At 30.5% G+C, this 11,992-nt stretch overlaps 1 protein-coding gene across 2 annotated transcripts; it reads right to left on the bottom strand.

Annotated features, from left to right (window-relative positions):
- Positions 1-4,137: 4,137 nt before the first annotated feature.
- On the bottom strand, positions 4,138-7,976 carry LOC122605845 (protein RGF1 INDUCIBLE TRANSCRIPTION FACTOR 1-like). 2 transcript variants are annotated; one of them, XM_043778801.1, is made up of 4 exons: positions 7,780-7,976; positions 7,503-7,679; positions 6,402-6,617; positions 4,138-5,239 (listed from the first exon to the last, which is right to left on the bottom strand). In XM_043778801.1, exons 1-4 carry the CDS (start codon positions 7,972-7,974, stop codon positions 5,000-5,002), a joined length of 828 nt encoding a protein of 275 aa, XP_043634736.1. In that variant the 5' UTR covers positions 7,975-7,976; the 3' UTR covers positions 4,138-4,999. The 2 variants fall into 2 exon arrangements, with proteins under 2 accessions (XP_043634736.1, XP_043634737.1); XM_043778802.1 differs by lacking the exon at positions 7,780-7,976 and having other exon boundaries at positions 7,503-7,685.
- Between the last annotated feature and the right edge of the window lie 4,016 nt (positions 7,977-11,992).

Raw genomic sequence — 11,992 nt, 5'->3', positions numbered from 1 at the left:
CTAAATGCTCACAAGAGGATAGAAAGTATGTCACTAGTGGATCGTCGTGAATAGTTAATTAACCGTAACACATTTTTATTATGTAATGCGTTTTTATTATGTAACATGTTTTTATTATGTAATGTGTTTTTAGTTTATGTAATGTGTTTTTATTTTATGTAATGTGTTTTGTTATTAATAAAATGAATTTATTTAAATTATTGTGTGTTTAAAAGTATGATTTAGAAATAAAAGGATAAATAAAAAGGACTGAAATTGTCAAAAGATTAAACATATTTTTATGAATTTAAACTTCAAGGTACCAAAAGTGTAAATTTGAAACTTCAAAAATAAAAAAAGAAAAAGGCAAGCTGCAATTGATTCGTGCGTAGGGGGACGAGTGAGCGGGAGACGAAGCAGGTGTTGGACTCGTCCCTGAGAGAGGGACGAATAGGAGGACGAGGGTATAAGGCACCTTCTTAGTAGCTGACATTATAATATTGTAATTAAGTCATAGTTTTTGAAAATATAACTATTAATAATGACGGTCTAAGAAATTGTTACAAGAAACTATGATATATGAAAATTTGGATGAATATCAATTTGTAATCGTAAACTAGTCGTATACTAATACGGTTTCCAAACGTCGGTTGGAATATGATAAGGCTAACTCTAAGGTCGTGCGGAATGAGGTGTTTATTCCTCGAGACACACCCAAAAAGCGCGTGGAACGCCCGCTACACCTCCCCTAGGGGAGTTCCACCTCAAAAAATTGTTCCTTTCGTTTCTTTTTGGATGCCCATGAAGCTTTGACCAACACCCCCCCAGCGGCTTCATTCCTGCATCTTATTGGTCCTTTTATATATATATATATATATATATAATTAGGGGTTATGGAAACCTCTCACTTCAAGTGTAGCCCCTCATTAACAAAGGAACTCCACATGTCATTTAGATAGCAAAAAGAGGGGTTCCAAGAACCCCTCACTCCTCAAAGCCTAAAAGGGGTATCCTTATACATTCTTTCATATCCTTGTTTGTCCTTATTTATCCATAGCGTTGAAACATGTTTGTTCATGGGTGCCCATAGGTTATATACATGTTTTTTTGATGTTTGTAGAATGTTTTAAGTAATTAGTGATGATTTGGAAAGGGTAAGGATATGTAAACGATGTTTGTATGGTTGAAGATAAAATTGAATAATTTGAAGGATTTTTAAGGATTTAAGAATTGTGAGTATTTCTAAGGATATGATATGACAACAAAAGTCCTTAGCATTGGAGATCTTAGTCTAATAACATAAAAATTGATTGAAATATGATTGAAGAGAGAATTGATTAGAGAATGACTATAATCTTAAAGCTTTTGATCAACTTTTAGCAAAAAAAAAAATCCGGCTTTTTTGTTATACTAGAGGTTTACGCTAAAAAAAACCCTGTTAAAGCACTAATCTTGATTCTTTTGAACGAATCCACTATGAAAAAAGGAAGTTGAAGGAACGAAAATCCAAAATGACAAAGAGGTAAAATGAGGAGAAAAACCATTACAAGTATAAATTATCTATATTTATACTATTATATAAAAATTATACCCCATGTTGAAAAGTTAATACTTTTTAGACATGTAAAATTACCATTTTATCGTAAATGATTAACTTAAACAATCATTCTATTATTTTCTAAAAGATATTCACTACTCTTTTAAATCAAATATTTTTATATCAGATACATACATAACTTGACACATTTGCCGCCACCAATTGTCATTGCCGCCGTCACCATTCGTTGATACCACCACATCACTGTTAGTGTCATCGTCGTCGCATTGCGCGAGTATCAACTTTTAGTCATGCAATTGGGTTGTTTACTAATTAATTTTTTCCAGTGTGGTGGTTGTTATCCAAACGTGGAGCTAATACGATATTAAATTACTAATTTTAGAGTAGTTTAAAAGCAGTTAATCTGAAGTTAATAATACGACATGTGAAATACTATTAGCTAAAGTTTTCACAATCATATGTTAAATTAATAATGATGTCATGTGCATAATGAGCTTGTATATTCGGGGAAATAATATAATCGTTGTTGTCCTGTCTTTGGAAACTTTATCAAAAATACATTTTTTGACCATACAATGATCAATTAAACATTCCTATAACTTCCACCTATACTATATTCATCAAAGACAGAGGAGTAACAACTTAAAGCCATCGCCTTGAATTTGAACTCGAATGGACTTCGCTAATAATCAAGGGTGTTGTCATTCAGTCTATCTTAAAATAAAAATAAAAATCAGGTTTATGTATTATCTCTTTTCTTTCTCTCCCGTTATTGATTGGACCACCTCATACGACAAATGTTTTTGTAAAAGTTTATTTTGAGAATATTTGTCAACCTAACATTGATCGTTAGTTAAATATTGCATATGCGTTATTTTTAATTGAATAAAAAGGTTAATGTTAATCTAAAGATATGATGTATCATAATTAGGAGATGGATTATTTGGTTAAATTAGTCGAAAAGAAAATGATGTCGATTAAGTTAATTGAAAATGAATGACTAAAGGGACCTTTTGTGTATGGATAGGGGAATGGTACTATGGTTTTCATTCCTAGTCAATTAGAAGTTTCGACTTTCAGCAAAAAAAAAGTTCTTTTTTTTTGAACGAATCCGCTATTACAATCTCTTTAGTTTAATACTTCAACTTTTTAAAACAATTCGCAGTTTTATCCTTTTAAGGTAAAAACAATAACTTAATGAACGTTAATAAATTGAAATTAAACAACTATGAAAAAAAGGAAGTTGGAGGAACAAAAATCCAAAATGACAAAGAGGAAAAATGTGGAGATAAACCATTATAAATTAATACCAACTTTTATTCATGCTGTTTAATTATCACTACAACAAATTTATCATTTGTACATACTTTTTTTACACACTTATTAAAAATACGTAAAATTTTATTAAGTTGTTCGTATTTAGAAATGTGTAGAAATATAGTCTACATTAGAATGTACAAATTAAAGTTACAAGTTTCACAATTATAAGTGTGAAGAAAAATGTTTACACACTAATAAGTGTGTATTATATTAGATTTTTACGTGTTTTTAAATGTATAAATCATTTTATTCGCGGTGATTTCTACGCACTACAAAATCATTTCTTCGCGGGTTATCTTTAAGCAAATGCGTAGAAATCACTTGTGAAGTAATGATATCCACACTTAAAAGTGCATAAAGTATAAAACTTGTACACACTTATTAGCGTGAACATTTTTTCTTCACTTTTAAATGTGGAGTTAGCTTGTAGCTTTTTCACACTTTTTAATGTAGACTATTTATTCATATTTTTAAATGCGAATGATTTAACAAAATTTTATGCACTTTCAAAATTGTGTAGAATAAAATGTGTAGAAATGACTAATTTATTGTAGTGTATTAAATTTTTCCTGTGTGGTGGTGGTTATCCAAACGTGGAGCTAAACGATAAATTACTAATATTTAGAGTAGCTTAAAAGGAGTTAAATTGAAGTTAATAACACGGCATGTGAAATACTATTAGTTGTCTTTCAGCATTAGCTCAATGGTTGAAACACCATTCTTCATCAATAAGGTTTTGTGTTTAAGTCTTCGGGAGGACATAGAAAGTCCCTTTATGAGGTTTTGGCTTGGGTATACCAATGTTCAAGTCTAAAGGCGGATTAGTAGGGGTTTTTCCCCATCAGGTATTTAAAATATGCATTTTTACTTCGAGAGAGCTTTTTATCGCAGACTTGGTTAAGACAACGTGTACTAGACCTTCCGTTGTTAAATCACAACATGAAATTTTAAGCGAAATTAACTTTAGGGAAAAAAAATACTATTAGCTAAAGTTTTCATAATCATATGTTAAATCAATAATGATGTTATGTGCATAATGAGCTTGTATATTCGGGGAAATAATATAATAGTTGTCTTTTTTACCTGTCTTCGGAAAACTTTATCAAGAATACATATTTTGACCATACAATGATCAATTAACTCATTTCCATATATTGAAGAAGAAATCAAAAGTACTTTTAATAATGTAAAGAAACACAACAAGGACTATAGAAATAGATGCCAATTCATTGAGCCAACCAAACTAGGTTCCATCAAAGAAACATGACTTTTACCCAACTTTTGCTTTGCTAGAAAATTATAAATAAATTATATTTATTTAATTAACAAAAAGTGTTTCTTTTTTGTAAACGGCCCATGTGGGTTGGGGGGCCAATGAAGAATTATAATATGGACTCCAAAAGAAAATTTTTTTTTTGCTTTAGTTTCCTAATTAATTGCATGTACACCTTTCAACTATAAATAACAATTATGAATTATTGGCTTATGGCCTCTCACCGAACAAGAGTTTTTGTTTTGTATTTGGGACCCCTCACCCCCCATCGCTATAGCTAATTTTACTACCAACTCTTTTGTTGATACTTATACATCAATCCCTAGTTAAATAATCTTGATATCTTGTCTTGACGTAATGGCCCATCCAACGTTAAATATGTCGATACAAAATCAAGATGACTTGATTTGTGTCTTTATATTACATTCCATCTTTCATTAAACCTCATCAAATTAACCCGGCCAAGAATCATCGATCAACTCACGACCGATCGATATACCTTGAATGAAAATAATAAATGTACCTTTTTTTGTGGCATTTTTAACGATTTACATTAATTGTTTAATTGAGTTAAATTACGCGTCACATGTAGCACATTACGAGTTTAAAGCATCATTATCATATGAGATACCTCGAATCGATGCTACTATCTTGAATGAGAAACATATAAAATGAGAGCCTAGAAAGGCTTGGGGAAGGGATTCCAAAGATGGGTAAATGTTTTGGTGAAACAAATTGTCAATGTTGATGATGAGTTGTATAAAGTAGAGAAGGGGAATTTAATTTAAGGTGCATTTGTTTTGTTTGCTTTTTTTGTAGGGTAATTGAGTAATTTACTTTCTTTGTGTATATATATAATATAATATATATTATGATCCAAAAGGAGCTCTATGAGGAATCCCCTTTCTTCTCCTATTAGAAGAAGTTGAAGGGGGTGGAGGAGGTGTGGGCGGGTAAATGTCTTGTTGTGAGCCTTCACGCAATTCTTCTTCTCCTCTTCTTGTTGATGATGATGATGATATCAATAATCTTGATGTTGTTGTTGTTGTGGATGATGATATTCCCTCTAACATAAAGCTTGTGTTGCCATTTCTTTTTATTCCTACAACCTTTATTTAAAAATGTAAGTTTAATCAAATAAATAATATATGAATTAGTATATATGTAACATGAAATTTTGGCAAATTCTGCAAGGTTTGATTAGATAACATCGATTTCCATTTTTGTGATGGTGATTGCCATTATGCTATCATTAATGTAGTGTTGCAAACAAACATTGACAAAGAAACATTAATGTAATCATATATAACGACACGTAACTAATAATAATCATAATATGTAAAAGAGAATTTAATTAACCAAAAAACTATATATAGTTACACACATTTGCAACATTTTTATTCAATTTTTCGTTTCATATGTTTTATCTTAAATTTGCAAAAAGAAAAAAGAACTTATATATAAAGATACTCAAAAAAATTAAGTGGTAATGCAAAATATTATCAGAATTTTGAAACACATATACCTCCAATTTCAGGACTATATATATCTGGCTAATAATGACAACAATAAATGAACAATGGCATGTAACTAAAGAAACATACACAATGAAATATTCCAACATTTATTTTAACATCTAATGTGCACACGCTCTAAAATAGATGTCAGAGAGTTACTATTCGATCCATTTAGTATAAGGGACCCTTGCTAAGAATTTACATTGTTATATCAAAGTTAGTTATACATTTTTATGTATCATTTGAGTCCATTTACATGTAACCTAACCTAATTAACCGTCCTACATTTATTAATTAGTAAAAAATATGCTTAGTTTTTTTTTTGAAAGACCCAAGAAAGCATGTCCAAAAAAAGGTACTTTTGCTCTTGTTTTATTGTAAAAAAAAAATGAGACATATTTAGTATTAGATAGATGATTATATCCAAACAAAATAATTATAACAATATTATTTTTGATGATTATAAGCATTATTATTGGTGGATGATAATGGGTTGGTTTGTAATTAGTTTAATATTAAAATGACGTGTATGCTGAGGTCATGAGCATATGGTAGTACATGGCAAATCCATATGGATGAGTTGTATTGTCAACAATGTGAAGCAAAGGCAAACATTTAAAGTAAAATTAGGTATTAAATGTCATTATATAAATAATTAATTAATAATTTAATGAAGGAGATAGCTAATTAAGCTAGCTAGGTAGGTTAATTATGGGTTTTAATTTATGAATTATGATAATAATAATAATATTACCTTACAGCCTAGTGAACAAAAACGAAGAGCATCCAAAAGACTTCTTCCACAAATTTCACAAATGTGAGAAACTGCTTTTCCTGATTTGGGTTGTGGCCTTTCGTTTAGAAATAAAACTCTTGCACTATTTATGACGTATGTTTGTACTCCACTTATATTCAACATTTTTTCAATTTCTGAAACCCTCACAACATCATGATATGATGATCTTCTAATCTGCATTTCCACATTCATCAAGATCATTATTATTATTATATATTCTATTATATATATGTATAAAGTATAGAGTATATATTACTAACATTGCAATACAATACAATGGCAATTTGATATTTTGATATATATCCCACCATGTACATCCATATATATTCATATTTATTACTATTTAATTTATGAAGATTTATTGCCTTACAAAAATTAAGATATAGTATATTATTATAATAAGAAAAGTGACAATGTTGAAAGTGCACTTCAATATTGAATTACCAAAAGGTAACAAAAAAGGTATAAAGTTAAAAATACAAATAATGTGATACATAGAAAAACATAAATATGACCAATGATAACAATGTGAGAGTTACCAATACATTTTAATCTCATTCATAATGCAGAAAAGTTGTTTTGAAAATATACAAACAAATTTAACAATTTCCAAAAACCATAAAATAAAATTATATATTATATGCTAAAATACAATGGCTTCGCAATTTTAAACTATCACATTGTATTGTACTTTTCACAATTTATTGCTTGCAAAAAGATATAGTGTGACATATACAATCACTTAATATAAGATTAATGATAACAATGTCAAAGTTTTCAAAACGTTTAATCTTATTCAAATTGCAGAATTTAAAGGGTATTTTGAAACAAGAATTTTAAGAAAAAACAATAGGTATTATAATTGAAATATTTATTTAATTATATTTTTTGTATAATGAAATGAATGAATGAAGTCGTACATTACAACAACATTGTAAAGTACAAGTGAACAGAGCAGCAGATTGTCTGTTATAAATGTTGAAACAAAACACACAAAGACAGAGAGGCGGTAATTTTCTATTTCTATAATTAAATAAAAATAAATTAAAAAATAAAAACCTGAATAACTTGATGATCTTTATGGCGGGAAGATCTACAATAGAAGCAAAATGCATCACAATTGCAGTCCAAACAATACATATTACATTCGCTTCTTGCGGCTGCACCATGTGTCCTGCATATCGAGAAAAATGCGGTTCCGAGAAGCTTTTCGAGCCACGGAGGAACCAACTGTTGCTGCATTTTGTTTCAAGAAATCAATAACTAGTTACATATATATAAATACGCGAAAAATATCGATATTAATAATGTATGTACATTTGGAATATATAATTACCATTGTAAATGTGAGGAAATGTGGGAGGATGGAAATTGAAGTACTAAAAGAATAATAATTGATAGGAAAAATGGGTTTTGTGTGATGATGATCAAAAGAATATGAAGAGAGAAGGAGGAGTTGAGAGAGAGAGGAGGAAAAGTATGAAGAAAGAGAGATGATGAAAACAATTTTGAGCTTAGAATTCATCAACATAACAACGCCTGGGGTAAGGGACAAAACCAAGCATTGTTAAAAAGGAATGAATATTATTTTGGTTCTACTATTATAGTTGGATGACATTTTCGATCCTTGTAGTATTACGTTTTATATCAATAGAACTTCATGTGAATAGTATTATGTTTTCTTGCTCGGATTTTAACCTAACTAATTATATATGCAGAATAAGTTAATAAAACAATTAACTAGGTAATTCCTTAAAATAATGTATCATGCATGCAATATAACAAACTAATAATAAATAAATAAACAAACAAAGAAACCTAACCTATTTGTAGAAATCCAAAAACGATAACTCATTCACATATCAGAGCCCAAGTATAAAGACTCATCTAAAGACTCATACACATGAACGGATCTTCAACACTTAGTTAAGTGCTAGCTATAACTTCTATGTTATGACTAAATACTCATTGAATATAAAAATAATTAGAAAAGTTAGCTCAAAAATCTCCACCAAAGGGTGGTGATTTTCAACCCAAGCTTCACGAGAAGAGAGAATTAAATGAAAAAAGGGTTTTTGGCTAGCATCTAAACTCTTTTATAATAATTATCAAGCCCTTATTTTTGAAAAGTGTTAGCAAATTGTTAGATGCAAAAATACTAAATTAGCCTTAATAAACACCTCTTATAGAAAGAGTTATAAGAGATTATCAAATTTGCCTTTAATTAATTGATTTACACTTTAAATTCTTATCTTGCTAATTTACACTCTAAGTCCTTATATTCTAAAAAATTTTCACTATCACCATTAAATCAACTTACACGATTACACCACTCGACATAAATTGTCGATATCATCACCACCCGTCACCGACACCACTAAACCGCCGCCGCCGCCACCGCCGCCGCATTACGCGGGAACCATGCTAGTTTATATTAATAGAATACTCTTAGGTTTCCTTCTCCCAATCAATGTGGGACAATGAAACAACCCTTTTTCCTTTTTCTTTCTTTTGTGCGTGAGCGACCTAATGGGACCGCGTGGGCCGACTCATGGTGCTTGATGTCCGATCTCGCTTTTGACCCAACTCGCATTTCCAACCCGCTCGTTATTTCCAAATCTATTTTTGGCAACTTTCCAAAAACTATTTTAAAAACTTCTAGTTATTATCATTTCAAATTGCTCTTTTGTTATAAATATGAAATTCAACTAAGCCCTCTCCATTCTTTGCATGCGACCATAAAAATTCATAGATATGAAGTCATATAAATATATATTGGAATATTCTCATAATTTAAACCATAACAATTTTATCGATTTGTGCAGCTAAAGGTAACCTTTTAATTAGCATGTAATGTTAGAGATATTTTTATGTTTTTTTAAAATGAGAATAGGAAAATTTATCCATTAAAAATAATTAAATAAAATACCAACTAACAAATACTAGATATTACGCATAAAAAAACCTACAAATACAAAAATTACATGTTACTATTAAACTAAAATTACATGTTACTATTAAGCAGCATAATTGAATCAGTGGTAAACATTCTTGGCTCTGGAAACAGAGGTCATTGGTTCAATCCTCATCTCATGCAAAGCTTAGAGGACTTTTTCGACACTGCAGTTACTTTACTTTTTTTTATTAAACTTGACACACCTATCCATTAATATACAATAAAAGTTACCAATTAGTCAATATCCTCGGTCATTAACGTGTACATTTCCCCTGATTCGTAAACACCCCAAAGTAAGCTCATGACTAACTAACCCACATTTATTGAATTCACTCTAATAAAATCTCTCATAAATCGCTATAAGTTAAAGAAGCACAAAAGCTGTCCAATCGAAGCCCGTTGCACAGGAAATGGTGCCTTTAATTTTCACAATGGGAATGGGCCTAGATTCGACCTCCATCGATCAACTCTAGATGAACTAAACCAACTGCAAACCCATCTGGATTCGTCCATCACGCTTACTGAGAAAGAAGACTCATGGGCTTGGAAATGTGACCCATCTGGTCAATTCACCACAAAGTCCCTGAGAACAAATTAAGATGCAAAACGCTAACCTTGGACCGAACCAGTGGATGTTCCCCTGCACAAGACTTGCCCCGCTGAAAGTTAACATTTTCAGGTGGCGACTTGTGAAGGATCGTCTACTATACCTACCTCTGATCAGCTCTCTATCAAAAACATTCACTTGCCATCTCTCCGATGCCCCTTATGTACTTCTAGCTTCTCGCTAGTTTCATATAAATAAAATCTCTTTAACGTTCAAAAAAAAAAAAAAAAAAAAATCGCTATAGTCACCTAAATCAATAGCAATCAAAGTAAGTTGCAAATATAGCTACCTCTGTACCTCATCATTTGAATGTTAAAAATAAAATAAAAAAAAAAGCTACCACATCAAACATCCATTGGCCGGATTATTGTAGAACAGGGAGTTGAGTTACCTATGATTCTTAGAAGTTTATTAATTTATGTTTCTAAGTTGCCGACATATATATACTGTTCTTAAGCTCCATGTAGATGTAATTCGTAATTCCAATTACAGCTAAAGTATTGGGGGCCAAAACCCCTCTTTTCCCTTTTAAGTTCCGCCATTAATTAGGTGCATTTTGCCTTGTTCTTTTAGTTATTGTGTTATTAATTCATTAATTTTCTTTTTACAACTTTACTAGTATTTACAAATTTACACTTTCTTTCTTATAAATAAAGTTTACTAAATCAAGTACATCTACAAGTATGCAATTTCTTACTATATATTAAAAGACATATGAAACATCCTGTTTTATGTAAAACGTCTCATTTTATCGCCTTGTTTTATATAAAACGTCGCGTTTGACCGATATATAGATAATAAAAGCTATAAGGAGAATTACACGTGTGTAGATAGCCGCTTCCTATTATTATTTTACTAGATAGATGTCATTTATGATGATAAAAATTACATACGGCTTTGATGTATTAAATATAACATGCCAATATGTCATGCTCATATATTCTTTTCAACTTAGATTTTTTTAATTTTTTAAAGGTATTAATTACTCGATCGTGAATACCGGGAGGTCTAGCTTACGTTGTTTTAACCGGGCTGCGCAAATATTTTTTATTTATTATAGAGAAAATTCTTTTTATATTTAAAATAAAAATATATTAGCTAAATTTAGCAAGTTAAGAATAAAAATAAATTCATAGTAACAAAAGATAAGCGAATGAAGTCAACTCAATTGGTAAACATATCTATAAATTCTATAGGAATAACTTGAATGATGTTAACATTTATTTTGTTTGCATGATGTTGTTCTCACAAACCATTAAAATCATGGGGGACATTTTGACATGTGTAAAAAATGATTTAAGTGAGAACAACATCATCTAAGATTTATGATGTTAACATCATGGAACATTTTCCTAAATTCTATTTACAAGTTGTGGAATCATAATGACAAGTTTAAAAAAAAAAAAAAAAACAAAGAAGCGAGATACAAGAAGGAAATTTCGTAGTATCCCAAAAAGAACAAAGTAATAAACAGATGGATAAGTTTAGGGATCTCGATATACTACAAGGACTAAATAATATTTTCCAACAAATCAAATGTCAAATTCCACGGCTGAGATGAAACTGGTGGATTCTTCCACCGTCTGATCAAATTTGGCGTTTGGCACTTAAGCCATTTCGGATTACTTTTGCGTACGAACGGAGGTCGGATCGGCCATTGGGTTACGTCTAATCGCATCACACAATACTTGTTAAGTAACGTCATCCATTTATGCCACGTGTATCTAATTTAAGGTGTCATCAAAATATTGATGAGTCTTTTTGTTTTTACATAAATATATACATTTCTTGTCATCCCCGGCCCAATACGTGGGATTTGAAGAGATGAACAATGAGACTATACGTATCGGGTTCCAATCCCGATCTAAAACGGATTTAATCGCAACGGATCTCCAGGCGATAGGGTTTTACCAAACAAATTTCCCCAAAAGTAATAACTAATAACTACCCATTATTTCTGAAAATTTAGTAATTACTTATAGTTTT

Source organism: Erigeron canadensis, chromosome 6, assembly GCF_010389155.1.
Source record: "Erigeron canadensis isolate Cc75 chromosome 6, C_canadensis_v1, whole genome shotgun sequence".
Lineage (NCBI taxonomy): Eukaryota > Viridiplantae > Streptophyta > Magnoliopsida > Asterales > Asteraceae > Erigeron > Erigeron canadensis.
This window is presented reverse-complemented; position numbering and strand designations above follow the sequence as displayed.